The sequence below is a fragment of the Miniopterus natalensis genome, chromosome 2 (genome assembly GCF_054644295.1).
Source record: "Miniopterus natalensis isolate mMinNat1 chromosome 2, mMinNat1.hap1, whole genome shotgun sequence".
Lineage (NCBI taxonomy): Eukaryota > Metazoa > Chordata > Mammalia > Chiroptera > Miniopteridae > Miniopterus > Miniopterus natalensis.
Window position 1 is genome coordinate 140,472,705 of NC_142082.1, and position 19,656 is coordinate 140,492,360.

Sequence of the window (19,656 nt, forward strand, 5' to 3'; positions counted from 1 at the left end):
TAACACCCTGGTTAAGCAGCAAGGACAGGTGTCATTATCGCCCTATTTGACAGACAACAAAACTGAGTCCAAAGAGTCAACACCTACAAAACTAGGAAGTGGTGAAGCTGGAATAAAAAATCAAGGCTGTGACCTTGCGTCGCAAACCATTTCCACCGCACCCCCCTGTTTTCGTCCTCTCCCTGGATCTCCTCCCAGTGATGGGACGGAGGTGCTCACACTGAGGCCTGGCTGGGCAGGGAGGGCACAAGATTACAGGAGGGGGGACATCGCAGCTTCTCTGCTTGGTCTGGAAGGGGAGACCCACTGAGAGAGCGGCCCCGCCCCGCCAGGGCACGTGTGTACACAGCTGTGCACAGTGACTGCGGCCACACGCAGTCTCAGGTGGAAGACGAAGATTAAGGGTCCGAGGTGGGACTGCTAGTCAGTGTGGGCCCCGCGTTTTCCTGACCTAAGTGAGAGGAGACGAGCCTGAGGCCGGAGCATTCTCTCAGGAAGCCGCCCTGGTAGCTAGGGAGGGACCGAAGGAGGGGACCGGGGTCCTTGGCCGTCTGAGCTGCTGGAGGAAGGGCTGCTCTCACTTCCCTCGGAGGAGCTGGCAGCCCCACAGGGCTCCACTGCTCCTGTCATGGAGGCAGTGTCTGCTGATGATTTTAAACTTGGGAAAATAGGAAATTAAAAAATCAACTATCACATAAAACAACTATTGTTAACACTTTGATATATATTTTTTGAACATATTTTTCTAAAATATTTAGCTTTAGTCAGTTTTCAAAAAGAAAATAGCTATGCCCATAGTTGACCTCCAGCCCTATTGCAAACCTATTCCCCGCCTTGGGCTTAGTGGTCACATCAACTACTCAATTTTTTTTTTTTTTTTATATCTTTATTGATTTCAGAGAGAGGAAAGGAGAGGGAGAGAGAGAGAGATAGAAACATCAATGATGAGAGAGTCATTGATTGAGCCCACAACTGGGGCATATGCCCCCACCGGGAATCGAACCCCGATCGCCTGGATCCTAGGTCGGCACTCAACCACTGAGCCACGCCCGGCCGGGCCCGATTACTCAATTTTGATTTCTCCTTTTCTCACTTAAAGTTAAAACCAATGATTTTTATGTTGCATAAACAAACCCTGTAACCATAATTTTTATTAACTATGTCCATTGATGGACTTGATTTACTTAACCATTTCCTATTCTTTTTTGGTCATTAGTTTTGGGGGAAATTTTTTTTTTGTAGGAGGCCAAAGGAAGTCCCACCAACCATAGAAAACCCGACTGAACGGGTCTCTCTGAATCACCATTCTTTCTCGATAACTATTTCTAATTCATCAGTGTCATTCTCCTAAAGCTTCTAGAAGATCTATCGTGAGTTTCAATACCACTCTGTTAGAAATTAAAAATGTTGAAATATGAACAATATCAAAAAACACCCTGAGAGCTTTTTGGGTATAAATGCATACACCTCATGTTACTGAGGTCAGCTGATAGTTGATAAATAATAATAAACAAACCCTGCTAACTAAGCAACAATTATTTGATATATTTCCCAAGTAGATGGTGCTATTTATTTTCTTGTCACTTTTAGTTTATGGGAGACAAACCCATGATCCTATCCTTGGCCCGCTGCCAACTCCAGGAAATATATAGGGGAGCCATCCGAGCTCCAGCAGAGAAACACTGAGACGCCCCTTCCCATCTTCTCGGTGTCACTCTCTCCCCTGAGTCACCATGAGCAGGCGGGTCTATGGCTTGAAGGGCCAGAGTGGAAGGTTCAGCAGTGGCTCAGCCATTCTGCCAGGAGGGTGCTGGACATGGGCAGGGAGCTCGCTGTCGGTCCAAGAGAGCAGCCAGCACTGCCAAGGTTACGCTGGGAGGGGAGGTTACAGTAGTTGGAGTCTCGTTAGTCCTGGTGAGAGCAGGAGCATCTGCCCCAGCGTGGCTGGAGGCTTGGCCCATGGCAGCAGCCTGGGGAGCCTCACTCTGCGGACGCTGGCTGTGTGGTCTTAGACAGCCACTTTTTATCTTATGGCCCTATGTCTTGTGGCCTTATGGAGGGATTTGAGTAGAAAGTTCCAAAGTTCCCTTTGCATCTAGGGTTCCATGCTCACCTCCAGGCAGTCAAGACCCCTGAGTTCCATGGTGGAGAGATGACCCAGATGGATGGATGGTGTGGGAGCCAATGTTCCTTTATGGTACACTTCAGGGAGATGCCCCTGAGTGCTGTGTGTGAGATGCATGTTCAGCAACCTAGAAGGCATGTAAGGATGCCCACAGCTGCTCTAATACTCCCTCTGTCTCCCCACAGTGGTGGTGTCAAGTACAGTCTCCACTCCCAGTGTGACCGTGTCTGGCTTCAGCTCAGGGGGCAGAGTCTCCGTGAGGGGAGGTAGACCCCTCAGGAAATCCACTGTAGCATCTGGGTCTGCATGCAGGGCTGTGGGCTCTTCTGGGGCCAGCAGGCACTCCCAAGGACCCGGACCTTAGGTTAGGAATTCTGGAGACATCAGTTCTGGTGGTGGAAATGAAGAGCCAAGTTCAACAGGAAACCAGGGCTCCAGCTCAGGGCACAGAAACCTGTAGGTTTCCCTTCCAGAGGCAAAGTTGAATCTCTGGACCGGATCTTGTGGCATCCATCAACTTGAGTATTTCACAGAGTACATACCTGGTGTGGCCCTAACTTCACCTTTGGTAATTTGGAGACAATCTCCTGGGTCAAAACAAGTTCTTTTTGTTTTTTGTAATCATACATCCAATGGTTGGGGCCCCATGAAAACCCGTCACATGCAGTCTCAATGGCTGACAGGCTGTTGGTCACCTTTCTCTGCCTTGCCCTGCATCCCCGTCACACTCTTAGTCCAGCTCTCCCTTTCTGCGGTGCCGAAGACGAAGTTCTCCTCTGTCTCGGTCCTGAAGCACAGCCATGCACACTTCCTTTTCTATGATCACTATCGGTTCTCAGTTATCCACCTTCACGGATGTCAGTCATTATACTGATAATCTGCAGCCATGGTTTATCAAGAACTTGTTCTGATGTGATTTTCTAAAGCCCCATGTGATCCAGTCTGGGGCATCAGGACTCGGCCTTCCATAGATTCACAGGCCCTGGGTGAAGACATCTCTCTACCACGGGACTCAGGGGGTCCTGACAGCCTGGAGGCGGGCATAGGATCTTAGATGCACAGGGAACTTTGGATGAACCTTAGAACTTTCTGCTCAAATCCCCTCCATGAGGCCACAAGACAAGAAGCAGCTTGTCCAAAACCACCCAGTCAGTGCCCACAGACTGAGGCCAGGGCCCCGGGCTTCGGCTGCGAAGAGGGAGAGAAAGACCCACGGGGATCTGGAGGGTGTCGGCACACCAGTCTACCCCCCGCCCCCCAAGAAAGCCACGATGGATCATCCGCCTGAAAACAATGTGAGCGGAGGCTGAGGTCATGTGTCCCCCCTTCTCCAGGGATGACAATAAAAATGGAAGAGAAGCCAATATGTGTTCTGATAGTATCCCAGATGGAGTCCAGTTTGAAATAAATGTCCAGCATGACCTGCTGGGCGACAAGGGTCATCAAGAGAGCCCTGGGCCACCACTCTCCATGGAGATCTTGCGTCCTATGTTTTTTTTTTTAAAGAGTTGCCTACTTCTGCCTCCAATGCCGCCTTAGCCCTCTCCCTTCCCCACCACACTTTCCAATAAACTACATGGGAAATTCATCCGTTAGGGACCTTTTGTGCACTGGCCAGATGGGCTCTGAGTATTGTTCACCCCCATTCGCCACCCTGCAACACACACACACACACACACACACACACACACACACACACTCTCTCAGGTTCTCCCCACTCGGTTATCTCTCTGGCGGAAAGCCATGCCGTTTCTATTTAGCTTTGGAAGGTGGGCAAAAATGACCCCTCCTTTCCCTCTTTATTGGGAAAGCTCCATTTTAAAAACATTTAACTTCAGGTTCTTGAGCCCTACTTGGCAGCCAAGCTGGAATCATTATTGCCTAATTAAGGGTTAATAGTGTTGCTATTGTTGTTATAAGGATTGTTATCAGGCAAATGGCCAGAGGGTGTTTAGTGGAAGCAGCAGCTTCGGGCTCAGGTCTGGAGGCAACTCTGTCGCTTTGTCTCCTGCTTCCCCCAGAAAGCAGTTCCCAGCCCAGCACACCATGGAGTCCAGAGCGTGGGATTGAGAGGGGTCTTCCGTTCCCTGTCCGGAGCACTTAGAGGAGGGAAGGTGGCCAGGGAGGGTTGGGGATAGCTCAGTGTCTGAGCAAGCCCTAGGCTCCTGGAGTGGTAGCATTCATTCGATAATCATTAATTTAGCACCTACCATGTGCCAGGCTCTGTTCTAGACATGGTTACAAAAGGTGACCAAGACCGTTGTCTACTGGGAAGGTGGGCCAGTGCACGTGCACTCAGAGTGCAGTGATATAAGTGTCATCTCGGGGACGTGCCTGTCAGGAGTAAGGGGTCAGACCAGGCAGATGGGGAGACGTCCTTGATGAGGAGCCCTCGAAGCTGATGCCTGAAACTGGAAAGATGCGGAGGAGTTAGCGGGGTAGGGAGTGTTTCAGATAGAGGTGCTCTATCCCCTGTGAGGAAGCCCAGTCTAAAGTAGGCGGTCAATAAATATAGGCTGAATAAATGAAAAGGAAGTTGACAAGAGCATGGCTCTTTGGCCCTTTTAAGGGAATGAGGTCTGGCAGAGCTTGGAGATAAAAGTGGCGGGAGAGGTGGGCTAGGCCAGATTACGAGATGAGAGCCTTTCTGGGTAGACTGACCAATTTGCTCTACTTTCCTGGGAGGGGGATACAATGGGAGACATCTGTAGTCCTGTCAACAATAAATAAAGAAATAAAAAAACTCCAACCCAAACTGAAAGTCCCACGTCCTGAGAACTCACTCAGTCCCAGGCAAACCGGGGCCGTTCGTCATCCTGTTGCCACGTTACTTCAAGAGATTTGGACCCCGTTGCGCAGTTTTAAGCAGTGGGGTGGTACAGGGACAGGGTGATATCTAGCTGACAGGGTGCACCCGAGCCTGCTGTTCATTCCCCAGTGTCCTTTCTTCTCTTCTGCTACCAGAATAGAGCCTGTAGATGAGACCTGGCTACCCACCAAAAGATTACCTTTCCAAGCCTCTTTTGCAAATAATTCTGGCCATGAAACCAAGTTCTGGACAATGGAATGTGAGCTGAAATTATTCACTGCTCTCGATTATAACCTTAAAAGGCAGAGCCCCTGGGAGTGGGTCCAGGCTCCAGGGAAAAAAGTGTGAGGAAGGATAAGAAACTCTACAGGCTCAGGCCCCGCCCCAGGCCTTTTGACTAAGAATCTCAGAGTTGGGGCAATGGAATATTTTAAAAAGATTTCAGGCTGTAATGGTTAAGTGCATGGGCTCTACAGCGGACTGCCTGGCTTCCATTCCCGGTGCTCAGCTGTGTGACCTTGGCCAAGCGACTTAACCTCTCTGTGCCTCAGTTTCCTTACTTGTAAAAACATGTTAATTGTACTTCCTTGATACGGTTATTTTGAAGATCAGTGTGCTAAGAGCTGTGCATGGCACATAATAAGTACTCAATAAATGTCTCAAGATGATAACACCTTGCAAGACTATAGTACAAGGTCACAACCAGGACATTGACATGGATACAGTTAAGATATAGAACATGTCCATCACCATAAGGATCTCTCCTGTTGTCCCCGGTACACCCACTTTCCTCCTGTGACACCCTTTCTTTACCTCTTGTAACCACTGATCTGTTTTCCATTTTTATATTTTAGGAATGTTATATATATGGAACAGGTGGGGACAGGTGGAGGTGGGCAAAGTGGGGATAAATGGGGACTAAAAGAGACTTCGCTTGGAGTGATGAGCACATGATGCAGTGTGTAGATGTTTTATTGAGTTGTACACTTGAGGCTTGTATGGTTTTGTGAACCTATGCCACCTCAATAAATTCAATTAAAATTTTTTAAAAAAGAAATGATATGTTTTAAAATTTTTCTCTTGAGACTCCTTTGACCCATGGGTTTCCAGTTTGATTCCTTGTGGTCAGAGAATATACTCCATAATTTCAATTCTTTCCAATTTGTTGAGATTTGTTTTATGGCCCCAGTATAGCATATCTTGGTATATGTTCTGTGGGAACTTGAAAAGAATAGTTATTCTGCTTTTGTTGGTTAAGATACTCTAAAAATGTCAATTAGATCCTTTCACTTGGTAGTGTTAGTGAGTCCTTTTATATCCTTGCTGATTTTCTCTCTAGTTGTCCTAGTGATCGTTGAGAGAGGGATATTGAAGTCTCTAACTTACCGTGGCTTTGTCTATTTCTTTTTTCAGTCCTTTCACTCTTCGCTTCATGTGTTTTATATTATAAATACACGACTTAAGACTGCTGTCATCCTTTTACCAGTTTAAGTGAAGTGAAGAAACCTTAACTCTAACATCCCTTTACCCACTCTCACTGATCATATAATTTCTTAAATATTTCTTCTAAATACATTTACAGTCACATCAGACAGTGTCATAATTTTTGCTTCAACGATCAAACATAATTTAGAAAATTCAAGAGGAGAACAGAGGTCCATTGTGTTTACCCCTATTTTTATTACTACGTTCTTTCCTTCTTCCTGGTGTTCCAGGGCCTCTTCTTTTATCATTTCCTGATGAAAGAGACCTCCCTTTAGCCATTTTCACAAGGCAGGCCTGCTGGCAAGAAATTCTTAGTTTTCCTTCATCCAAGACTGTTGGGGAACACCTGTGCGGTGGAGCCTCGGGCCCCGCTCTGCCCTGGATGCGGCGGAGGGGGTGGCGCTGCAGGGTGTCGGTGGCGCTGACTGGAGTAGAGTGGTTACTGCCCGTATGTTTTCAGTCTTGCTGCGCTGCCCCATTCCTATAGCTTTGGCTAGAGAGATTAGACTTTTGTTAGTTGTTTTTTTTTTTTGTCTGTTTGCTTTTTTTCTTTTTTTTTTTTAACACCTGTGCTCTTCCCAGTTGCTGCTTTCTACTGCTCCGAGTCTGGAATATATGAAACAAATGGAAACCCAGGGAGCTCACCACCATGTCATTCCCTGGCTCCTGGGGTCCCCAGCTGGTTGCCTTCTTCTCTCTACCTTTCAGAGTCATCTTACATTTGTCTTACGTATAATATCCAGGCTTCTAGTAGCATAAGTGAAGCGGTGGTGTTCACACTGGCTCCCCAGCTGAAGCCGTGTAAGATAAAGTGTGTCTGCTCCATCTGTCAGGGTGAGAAATACGGAATATTCTTTTACAACGTGATTTTATTGCTCCTGGGGATGGGGGTTAATTTCCTGTCTCCATCAGAGACACCTGCCCGAGAGGCCGGGGTGAAGGCTGCGACAGCACCGCCCTGTCGGGAAGCAGGGCTGACTTAGGGATTGGGTGAGATTAATAAGGACTCAGCTGGCATCGCGTTTCCCTGTGGAGAGCGTGGCGGGATGTGATATGTAAGGACCCACTATTTAAAAAATCACTTAAGAAAGTTTTAAAGGCAGGTGCTAAGGACTCTGTCCCTAGGGAGGATGATTTTTGGGGGCCCCTCAGAGCCTTTTTGCACCCCAGGACTTCCTGAGAATCCCTCTGCCCCGTGGTTCTGGGCAGTGGGTAACTAGAGGGAGGGTGGGACTTGGCCTCAAGAAACTTTCGGGCTGCGGGGAAGATGGGCACACGCCTGGAACGCAGGTAGAGACACCGAGTCAGAGCAGAGAAGCGGTACGGTCTGGGGAGCCTGGGCAGATAGGAGGGGCTGGATTGAGACGTGCCAGAGGTTTCCCAGGACGCCCTGGGGCAGGTTCGCAAGGAGAGAGGCCAGGGTGGGAGAGAGGAAGCGAAGGCCGGGAGAGTGAGGGGCTGGCCGCACTAACGCTCACCCACCGCACTGCTGAGCTGGTGCTCACAGCCTGAGCACTTGCTTTCAGCCCTTAGGGAGCAATATTAAGGCCTGTGGCAGCAGTTTGTAGTTCTGCAGAGACACAGGTCTGACTCAAGTCTCCCTCAACTCTGGCGTGCTGAAAAGAGTCAATTAAGGAGTGATTCTGGCTGGAACACAGCATCATCTTCACAGCACAGCTTTGTTGACCTTAACTGGTGCCTTATGAAGAAATTGCAAAGGGATAAATCCTTGTGTCTAATGAAAAAAGACTGAAAAGATTGCCAAGTGACATTGCTGGTAGCAAAACTGAGACTAAGAAAATGATTATTCTTAACTAGAAAATAGCTGTTTTATATAGGAAAAACATTAGAGGTAGAATGCTATTGTGTTAGGATGTACAGTATAATACAGCAGAGGGCATCATCTCTGCAGAAATAGACAAGAGGGATTGGTGAACTATTCGTTCCAGCACTCTGGCTAGTGAAGTAATGGCATTTTTATGGAGGAAATTATGTACTGTGAATATATTTGGGAATTGGGAATACTTTGGTAATGTCAACGATCTAATGAAATCTAAGTGTTTGCCCTCCACCTGAAATGGTGAAGTAGGTTTCTGTCTTATTAACTGATGACCCCAGAGCCTAGGACAGTACCCGGAACAGAGTCAGCCCTCAATAAAAGTTTGTTAAATGAGTGGATGGGTGAATGAATGAGCAAGTGAATGGCTGTCTGTCTGGCTGGACAGACAAGTAAGGCCTGCATAGTAAGGCCCTTCTGAATGGAGACAGAGCCCAGCCAAGGGAGTTCCTCAAGGCTGGGGCCTAGGTTATGTTGGGTGTTTGCATCCTTTGGAATTCATGCAAAGAAGGCTCATGAAATGTTCGCTGTCCTCAACTGTCTGAGGCTTGGTTTTCCCATCTGTAAAATGTGGACCATCACAGCTCCTCCCCAGGTCAAATGGATTAAATGAGCTTCTATATGCTGAGAATTTCTTAATGCTGTAAAGCACCAATGTCAGCCACCACAAATGGTGGCAATACCATTATTTCAAGGTCAAGGGTGAGGGTGGTGAGGAGAGGCAGGAGCAACGTCAGTGTGTGCAGGGCAGCCTGGCCAACACAGAGGAGCAGGAGATCTGCCTTGGAGGCCACAACAGGGGCTGGCAGCCAGAGGGCTGGGTTGTATTCCTACTCCTGGCTCATTGCCCATGGTCCTGGCCACCATGAGAACTGCCTCCAGGAACCCTGGGAAACTTGGCTGTGGAGTCTCTTCCTAACCACATAAAAGCGGTCCCTGAAGCAGCCCATCTGATGCTGGTACAGCTGTGAGATCTCTCACAGATGACACTGTCAATTAAAGGTCTCCCCTCTGCATCTCCGCAATCTACCCTCTCCCTTCCCCACTCTCTGGGGAAGGGCAATTGAGTCTGTGACAAACCTCCCAGCCAAGATCTTTCTAGGGATACTTTGGCCAGGTTAAACACCCTGTGTTGATTAGATAAGACTCAAATTACACGAGCAAAGCTTGCAAACCCATCACTTTGAGGGTTTTCAAGTTATTTACCTGATATCTCTAATTTTGTTGGGAGAAAATGATTCCTTGCTCCCAGGCAAACTAAACCCACAAATTAGAGCAGTGGCTCCCTCTCGAGCCCTATAAAGAGGGAGACCAAGATCGCAGCCTGGTGACTTGCATCTCAGCTAAGGATTAGCTTCTTATTCCAGCTCTCTGGCCTTTCCAGCATGAGCCGCCAATTCGCCTGCAAGTCGGGAGCTGCTACCAAGGGGGGCTTCAGTGGCTGCTCGGCTGTGCTCTCAGGGGGCAGCTCGCCCTCCTACCGGGCAGGGTGCAAAGGGCTCAGTGGGGGCTTTGGCAGTCGGAGCCTCTACAGCCTGGGGGGCGCCCGGAGCATCTCCTTCAACGTCACCAGCAGCAGTGGGCGGACAGGGAGCTATGGGTTTGGCCGAAGCCGGGCCAGTGGTTTTGCTGGCAGCATGTTTGGCAGTGTGGCCCTGGGGCCTACGTGTCCGTCTGTGTGCCCTCCAGGTGGCATCCCTCAGGTCACCATCAACAAGAGCCTTCTGGCCCCCCTCAACGTGGAGCTGGACCCTGAGATCCAGAAAGTGCGCGCCCAGGAGAGGGAGCAGATCAAGACTCTGAACAACAAGTTTGCCTCCTTCATCGACAAGGTGAGACTTTCTGGAGAAAGCTGAGTACAGAGCCCCTTCTTCCTTCCACTTTCACTGCCCTCGGGGCTCCCTGTCTTAGGTAGAGGAAAGCAGGTCACCCCCCAGGATGCAGACACAGCCAAAAACAGGGCAGGGAAGAACTGGACAAACCCTGGACACCAATGCTGAGAAATGAGATGGCCGGAGGGGTGGGAGGAGCTAGAAAGCTTAGTCTGGGAAGGTCTCCTGGAGGCAAGGAAAGTGGGATGAGTTGAGAAGGAGGAGATTGATGATGTGTGAATCTTAGAAGCCAGACAAAGGAGAGGCCCATGGCAGCCTAGGATGTCTAGAATGCCATAAGGCCCAGTTCCCCTTCTCTTGGGACCCGGACCAGCTCAGACTCTGGTCAGAAGACAGAGTCATAGCCTGTAATACATCCAGACTATAGGGTGAGGCACATGGGGATCAGCAGTGCACTGGAGTAGAGGTTCCCCAAAGTGGTCCCTGAACTGGCAGCATCAGCATCACCTAGGCACTCATTAGAAATGCACATTCTCAGGCCCACCTCATGCCCACTGAACCACAAACTCTGGGGGTGGGGCCTGAGAATGTGCATCTCTAACAAGCCCCCAAGGTCACACTTGAGTTTGAGAGCCACTGATGAACAAAAAGGCAGGAGTGTCTTGGGAAGGACACTTACTGAGCTTCAGGGTGTAGGGGGCGCTTCCTAAAGGTGACAGTGAGGTAGGGTGGTCAAGCCTGAGCAGGAATTTGCCAGACAGAGGTGGAGAAAGGTAACTCAGGGAGAAGGAGCAGTCACATGCAGCATGGGGCTTGTCTGGAGAGCGGGACACCTGGGTTCATGTGTGGGCCAGGTGAATGGTGGCAGAGGAGCTGACCACATTGTGAAGAGCATAAGAAAGAATTTGGACTTGACTCTGTATGTGATGTGGAAGCACCAGAGGGTTTTCTGCAGGGAATGGCATGTTGATAGGCTGCCACTTGAGAATGCTGGGGAATGCTCTGAGGTCACAGAAAGTTGGACAAGAAAGCAACATAGGAGGGGCTGAGGCCCCAGGTCAGCTGAGCACCGACCTTTGGCTGGGCTGGGAAAGGCCATGACCAAGGAGACAGAGAGTAGGCAGAGCATAGGTTGGGCCACTGGGTCTGAGCAGAGCCACCCAAGAGTATGAGGCCAGTTCAGGCCAGTTTACATGTCTAAGGACTTGCCTTACAGCACTGGCCCAGGCTGACCATGGGCATTGGACCGGTGCAGGGAAAATGAAGATGTTGAGGCCCCTCCTGATCATAGAGGCTGCTCCCAGAAAGAGAACCTTTCAGTCAGACAAAGGGCCTGGGCGAGGAGGAGCATGAGGCTTACTTACCCTTTAAGCTAATGCAGCGTAAGAGAGCACAGCTACCATCCGGGAAAGGAAACCCCACAGCCTTTCCCCATGACTGAGTGTCTGTTGATCTGGGTTCCAGGTGCGGTTCCTGGAGCAGCAGAACCAGGTGCTGGAGACCAAGTGGGAGCTGCTGCAGCAGCTGGACCTGAACAACTGCAAGAACAACCTGGAGCCCATCCTGGAGGGCTACATCAGCACCCTGCGGAAGCAGCTGGAGACGCTGTCCGGGGACAGGGTGAGGCTGGACTCGGAGCTGAGGAACATGCGGGACGTGGTGGAGGACTACAAGAAGAGGTGAGCTGGAATCCTGCTCCCCAGGCTGACCACCTCCTGGGCTGGGCTTTCCCAGCCTGCACTGAGACATCTGCCTCTGGCCTCAGGAGCATTGAGCTCAGGTGGGAGTGGCCCATCTTGACCTCTTCTGCTTGGAGAAGACTTTCCTGACAGGCAACCACCTCCTGGGCACATTTTCACCTCTCCCCATTTGAGAAACCTCAAGTGTGCCTACCCCACCACAGCCTCTTGGTTCCCGAGCTCACTCGTTTTGCCTCTAAGTTCCAAGAAAACTACCTGGCATAACAGGGAGCTGGGATTTCTGTTGGGCTTCCTTTCTTATTTCCCTCAGGTCCTGGATATTTAGGCCATGCTTCTTCTTCCTTCCCCAGGGGACAGTTCTGGCTACCTTGGAACTCATGCTTGGATATGAGGTGGAGTTATTGTAAGGGTGTCACACAGCTGGGTGACAAAGGAATCGTGGCTGAAAAGGGCAGCAGAATGTTCATGTGATTTGGACACTGAGTGGGAGGAAGAAGAACCTACTCACTCTCCAGGCAGCAGAGGAAATCTAGATCCCAAACCATCCGGCCACCTGGCCTTGGGAGGGGATTGCTTCAAACCCTGCCCACAGATAGTCTCGAGTTGGACAGATTTGCAAAGATGTAGAATAATACCTGTTAAAAGATACGCAACATGAGCATCTTCTTTCTCTTTTCACGATGAGAACACACACACACACACACACACACACACACACACACACACACACACACATCCTGCTCATTGTGTCACTTTTCCTGCAGGTATGAGGAGGAAATAAACAAGCGCACAACTGCTGAGAATGAGTTTGTGGTGCTTAAGAAGGTGAGGAGGGGGTGCATTATCCCTTGGCCACCCAAGGAGTGGAGTGTGTAGGGCGGGGGAGGTGACATCGGAGAGGAGACTGAGGTCTGTGCTCCCTACAAGGGCTTGGAGCAGAAGCGCCAGATGGAGGGATTTGCTGCTAGGGACATGTTGGGACACCTTGTTGTTTATCTAGAGCACATCACTTTGTCAGTCCCTCTGTTTTGTGTAAATGGGCAGGAACCCAGACATGGATAGTCAATCCCCAGATCATGCCCACTTTGGTTTTGGTAACAGGATATGCTTTAAGAGGGGCTACAGGCTACCTTCCAACTCTTCCTGATTCTGGCAAATTGCCGTGGTTGCACTGGGCTCTGACTGCTGAATGACAGACTGTGGGGAGGTGGGGGAGCAGGACAGGGCTCTCTCCCATACCTTCTTGTTGAGAAATAGAGGCAGTAAAATTACTCCATTTTTGGATGGAGCAGAAGGAGTTCAGAGGCACCAGGAACTTGTTTAAGGTCTCACAATGAGTCCTGGGTGGAAGTCAGGTTCCTGCCCCCTGGGTCTTGACTCCATTCCCTGAGGCAGCTCGTCACAGAGCTGGTGCTGGGGTGCCAGTTCCCAGGAGAATGCTGTCTGGGTTTGAAGAAGGACGACGTCAGGGGCTCTCTGGATTCCCTTAGGATGTGGATGCAGCTTATATGAGCAAGGTGGAGCTTCAGGCCAAGGTGGACGCCCTGGATGGAGAGATCAAGTTCTTCAAGTGTCTGTATGAGGGGGTAAGGCTCCCCCCCCCCCCCCCAGCTCTGTCTTCTGGAAGGACAGATGTGAATGAGCAGTTATTTACTCATCAGTAACTTTAAGAGCCCAGGAGATCTCCGGTATTTGGATGCTGGGAACTTTGTAGATCAAAGGCAAGAGTGACATCTATCCTTATACCTCCAGATGATGGGTGCCATGAGTCCCAGCCTGGCCTCCAGTGTCCCGCTCTCATATCCAGGAAGCCGTGGGTCCTTAAGGGGTTCCCACTGACCTTCAGTGGAACACATTCTCATTCTTGCCTATCTTCTTTCTGCCACTTGAGGCATTTCCTTGGATCTTGGTCAGGAATCCCCGGTGATGGGGGTGGAGAGTCCTCAAACCCTTTCTACTGCCTTTGTGACCATCTGGCTTCAAGCCTCAGCCTGTTGGCCAAGCATCTGTGGGCTCCTGTGTCCTTAGTGTCTCTTGTGTGGTGTCCAGGCTGTTTCTCCTCCACCTTCTCTACTTCTGAACAGTCTCAGGTGACAGACACGTGGGCTATTTTCTACTTGGGCTGCTTTAAGCCTACTTAGCAGTTTTTGGGTATGGTGTTGGAACCTCTGGGCTGGGGAGCTCCATTTTTATAAGCTTTGGAGAACGCAGCTGCAACTGTTTGGGAGGGTTTGGGGACTCCCCTCCTGGGATAGGGCCATCACCTTGGTCTCTTCCTCTACTCACAAAAGACATTTCATGCTTCCTTGTTTCTCATTCAGGAGATCGCTCAGATTCAGTCCCACATCAGTGACACATCTGTCATCTTGTCCATGGACAACAACCGGAACCTGGACCTAGACAGCATCATCAATGAGGTCCGCGCCCAGTATGAGGACATCGCCCTGAAGAGCAAGGCTGAGGCTGAGTCTCTGTACCAGACCAAGGTGAGGCTGCACACCTCTCAGAGTCACGTGTTCCGAGGCCTCTGGTCCAGTCCCATGGCCCACCATGGCCCACACACTGGCTGGGAGCATAACACTCACCCTGGCACTGGGGGAAGCCCAAAGGGAGGAGAAGATGACATTTTGTCTTTAGGACCCACTTAGACTATGGCAGCCATGGGAGGACACACAGAGCTGAGTGCAAATGAGTGTGGTACAAAGTCATGAACACGGGGAGACAGAGGTTAGGGAACTAGGATCAGACGGGGCAGATCAGGAACAACTTCTGCAGGTAGAATTTTGAACTGAGTCTCAGAAGGAGGAAAACGTAGGTAGTTAGCATCTCAACTCCCTTGTTAATTATAATAAATTAGGGGGTCTCTTCAGTGTGATATGAGATTAGGTAATTCCTACCTTTTCATTCAAGTCCAACTCTAAAAATAAAGGGGGTGTTTGAGTTCCTTAGATCTTAACTCCTCTAATGGGTTGTGGGTGGGGAGATAATTCTTTAGATAAGGTAGTTTCTCAGATCTAGTCCAGTGTGGTAAGACCTATGCACTGGTGTGGCAGGTCCTATGGGGACAGAAGTGCACCCAACCAGGGGATCTGGGAGGCTTCTGCAGGAAGTGATTCTGTACTGACTGAGTTGGAGCTAGCTAGGGAGCAAGGTGGGATGGATAGGGAATGGTTTTCCAGGTGGAGGGAGAGATTCATGCAAAGACTCAGAGCCTTGAGAGCATGTGGGACATTAGGGAACATGGGACTGTTTGGCACAGATGGAGAGCTAGGTAGGCGATGGGCAGGGGCTGCGAGGAATGAGTCTGGAGAGGCTGGTGGATGCCTGATCTCAAAGCATCTTGATGCCATACTAGGAGTTTGAATTTGACTTTGACTCTGACGGGTGAGAGGCAGAGGAGTACTATAATTGGGGTTAAGTGTTATAAAGTTTCAGTGTGGAGGGTATGGGACTTTCAACGGTCTTTATGGCCAAATCTAACCATCAGTGAGATCAGCTGTGCTTAAGGAGAGTAAATAAATCCAAGCATTGAGTGGGACGCTACAGATAGGCCTGGTGAAGTTGGAGACCCCTACCCACCCTGCCACACTCCCTAGGCAAAGACACAGCCTGCCAGGTCCTGAGTCAAGGTCGCTGCTTTGGTCTCTGTCCCCCTAGTTCCAGGAGCTCCAGCTGGCAGCTGGTCGGCATGGGGATGACCTCAAACACACCAAGAACGAGATCTCAGAGCTGACCCGGCTCATCCAAAGGCTGCGCTCGGAGATTGAGAATGTGAAGAAGCAGGTGAAGGGGCTTTAGGGGATCCTGGCTCACTCCCTAAGAGGGGTGAACTGCCCATCACACAACTTCCCCATGCTCCTCCTTTTGGTTCTCCATCTCAGAACCCCCTTCCTCAAATGGAGCCCTTCCTCTCATTCCCCACACTTAGCCTCCATCTGAAGATTGGGAATAATTGGAAGGATCTTTTCAGAAAGCCAGGGGGCTGAGGACACCACCCCTCTCAGTCCCGGGCTGGCAGACTCCAACACCATGGATGCCCTAGGAACTGGGTCAGGAAAGAGGAGGGTACAACCACTGTGAGCAAACTGGGGGTGAAGTGAGGCTCAGAGTGCCTTAGAACTCAGGGGGATGCTACCTCCTGGCCCTCAGTGCTCCAACCTGGAGACAGCCATCGCCGATGCTGAGCAGCGGGGTGACTGTGCCCTGAAGGACGCCCGGGCCAAACTGGACGAGCTGGAGGCTGCCCTGCACCAGGCCAAGGAGGAGCTGGCCCGCATGCTGCGGGAGTACCAGGAGCTCATGAGCACAAAGCTGGCCCTGGACATCGAGATCGCCACCTACCGCAAGCTGCTGGAGGGCGAGGAGTGCAGGTGGGTGATGGGAGGGATTGTAGAATGTTAGAGCTGGAAGAATTGCTGGAATCCTCTGACTCAGTATCCCAGAGTGTGAGGGGCAGACTGCTGGAGGGACTGGAGATACTTTTCAGGTCACCCTCAATTACAGCCTGAAACAGCACATGATCAGATGACAGAGATTTTCTTTATAGTTCTCCTAGTCTTCAGTCTGGAGAAAAGCTCAGCATGGTGCTCGGCATGATACCTGCCACTTGCGAGTATCCCTATTTATAAGGAGTGCAGATCCAGGTTCAGTCTCTGGGCAGACCACACATCCAGCAAAAAAAAAAAAAATTTTAAATGTTTAATTTTTATTATATTTATTTTCATGCATACTGTTTTGTTCTTGTTTGGTCAGGTAGTAGGTACTGGTTGTCTATTTATCCTGGTGATATAAAACTTCCTTTTAAGAGAAGCATCTTTTTGTTATAAAAGGCAGAGTCAATGGAAAATACTAGCTGTATAACAGTATGAGTTGTACATGGTCGTAGCAACACTTGGGAAGATGGTGCATGAAGCACTGATGTTTAAAAACCCTGTTCTAATTTAGCACCATTTTACACATAAGACCTGGAGAGGACAAGTTACTGGTCCTAAAATCATCGAGCTAGTCCACTAGTGGCAACTCCTGATGCTCATATTTCCACATGGGCTTATTCAGGCTGTAGGAATGAAAAAGTGGGCTAAGGAGAAACTTGGCAGGAGGGTCCCTGGAGGTGGTGTTGCTACTGGGGGCTCCAAGGTTGCAAGTTCATAGGTCTCTAAGTGGGGAGAGTAGACTGAGGGTGGAGAGGGAAATGCTTAGAGACACTCATGTGCAGTGGGCGCCTGGACATGAGCTAGTCTGGCTGAGGGTCTCAGGCCGTGGTGAGGGCAGCGGATTCCCTGTGATGGAGAGTCACCTGTGCTTTTCTCTCTGTGCAGGATGTCTGGAGAGTACACCAACTCTGTGAGCATCTGTGAGTATTTCACTCCCTGGAGGAATGTTTTTAGTCCATTAACAAGTGCAAACTAAGTGGGTGCCTGCCTCCAGGACCCTGTGGGACAGCCCCGGCTCAGTCCGCCAGAGCTCCATTGTAGTAATCACCTCCCTTGCTGAGACCTGGGGCTTCCGCTCTCATCACATTCTGGTCTTTCACACTGGCCCTTTCCCCCAGAAACCTCTCCCATGGGCCCCTTCCCCCAGAAACCTCTCCCACAGGCCCCTTCCCCCAGAAACCTCGCCCATGGGCCCCTTCCCCCAGAAACCTCTCCCATTAGCCCCTTCCCCCAGAAACCTCTCCCATTAGCCCCTTCCCCCAGAAATCTCTCCTGCGTGGGGATGAAACTCTCAGCTTTCTCAAACAATGGAAGCCTGGAAGCCGTGAGCAGGAAGAACTGCACCTACTCACTGAGCACACTAGTTTTAATGCTGGCCCTACTGGGCTCAGCTCGGTCTCCTTCTAAGATAGGTCAGCAAAAACGCCCCTAAACCAACCAATCAGGAAGTTCTTCGAAAAAAATTAATATTGTCTTCTAAAGCTAAATGCAAGACTTGCCTGGGCATCATCTGTTCTTCAGGGGAAGTCCTTGCTACTCCTGTTTGTTCAAAGAAGAAGTTGCCGGATTTGGGGGTCCTGTGGGATTTGGGCTGTTTCTCCTGGTGCTTGAGCTGCTCAAGAATTGAGTGTGTCTCACTAAACTCAAGTTCACGATTGATGTGAAGTATTTGCTCAAGGAGGAGACGTTTAAGTTAGTCGGGACTGGGAGGTTGGAGGGGACTTAGGGCTACCCCTTTCCTGGGACACACACTTACTCCTCCCTCCGTTCTCCTCAGCGGTCATCAGCAGCTCCACAGGCGGGACCCCTGGCGCAGGGGCCGGCTTTGGGTTCAGCGGTGCGGGCACCTATGGCTACCGGCCCAGCTCTGTGGGCTACAGCATGCTGTCTGGAGGCTGTGTCACTGGCAGTGGAAACTGCAGCCCTCGTGGGGAGGCCAAGACCAGGCTGGGGAGTGCAAGTGAATTCAAGGACACCCCTGGGAAGACCTCAGCTCTGAGTTCCCCCACCAAGAAAACCATAAGATAAAGAGAAAGACAGCTGACGCCTTGCCCTGGTTTCGTCTGCACTCCCTTCTCCAGAAAATTCCTCTGCCACATTTCCTATTGGTTTTCTTTGCCACTGGCATCTCCTCTCTTTTATTTCTCTGCCTGTCTTAATGTCAAACCAGGATTCTGGCCCATCCTTCCGCCTCTGTACCAAGGAGCTCCCTAATCAGCCTCCCCTTCCTGAATCCATGTCCTTGCAGAGGAAGGATTTTCCTCGAGGGTAACCCTTCCTGCTGCCCCTTCCATGTGCTGGTTTAGGGAGTTATTTGGCATGCGCTCCATGGGGACAGGATTGCAGACCCACTGAGAGACCTGTAAGAACTGTCTCCTGTGAGAACAACCCCAGCTCAGGGGAAACACCTGGGTGTAAGTTATACCTTGCATGGTCCCTGCAGATTCTATAGCCGGGAGTACCCCTGCAGGCTGGTGCCGTCAGTGAAGGCATTTGTGCTGTCAGTATGTGGGTTCCTGTCCTTGTTCAGACCTTGGCTCCCTGCTTCCCGTGTTTCACCAATAAACTTGTAAAACTCATGCAGGATCAGGATGCTTCTCTCTCCTAAGGGAATCCTCATCTCAGGCCACGTCTCTTCTATATGTGGAGGTCAATGACCTTGGAGCCTGGGGCATCTGAGGTCCAGTGTGTTCCATAGAGTCCCAAATTACCTTTAGATCTGAATAAAAGAGATCCTTGCACAACTGCCGGATCCCACTGTCATCTCCACTGAATTTTGTGATACTCAGGATTCATCTCTGTTCCCATCACCAACAGATGCATCTTCTAAGCCATGCTTTCCTTAGGCCAATGCTCCAGTGAATGGGCAATCTTTAGAATATTTAGATTATCAGCAAGGAGAGGGAGCCAAAACTTTTGGCAGGATTTCAAGCTTGTCTAAAGGTAGCAGAAGGCCAGTTCCAGAAGCCTGGGGCTCAAGTTATGGCTGTTCTCCTGGAAAAGGCCAAAGGTAGATTCTCTTTAACATAATGACCAATGTTTTCTTGATCCTTGGAAGTTTCAATGGGTTGAGTATGGATGTGAATGTATATGTGTCTGAGTTGTGTTTAAACATGGGGCCACCTCTGTTACACACACCACAGCTTCCAAACCATTCTGTGCTCAGAAGATTTCTCATAGGTCCCCAGGCCATGCTGCTGCTGTCAGGATGCAACAAGATACAAAGAGCAAGTGAAAGGCTGGCACACATTCAGGCTGGGCTCACAGGGGCACCTGAACAGGCTCACAGTAGATCCAGAGAGAGTCCTAGACTTCAAGTCAATAGCTTTGAATTTAGATTCAGACTCTGCAAGTAACCGGGATCATGAGCAAAGCCTGCAACCCTTTGGAGCTTCATTCCTTTAGCTATAAAATCAGCAGAATAATACCCCTCGA

The 19,656-nt window shown here is 50.1% G+C and overlaps 1 protein-coding gene across 1 annotated transcript; it reads left to right on the plus strand.

Annotated features, from left to right (window-relative positions):
- Positions 1-9,641: 9,641 nt before the first annotated feature.
- LOC107528172 (keratin, type II cytoskeletal 73) lies at positions 9,642-18,249 on the plus strand. The gene is made up of 9 exons (XM_016201107.2): positions 9,642-10,088; positions 11,553-11,767; positions 12,553-12,613; positions 13,279-13,374; positions 14,110-14,274; positions 15,446-15,571; positions 15,938-16,158; positions 17,107-17,141; positions 17,999-18,249. The coding sequence occupies exons 1-9, from the start codon at positions 9,642-9,644 to the stop codon at positions 18,247-18,249; spliced, it is 1,617 nt and encodes a 538-aa protein (XP_016056593.1).
- Positions 18,250-19,656: the final 1,407 nt, after the last annotated feature.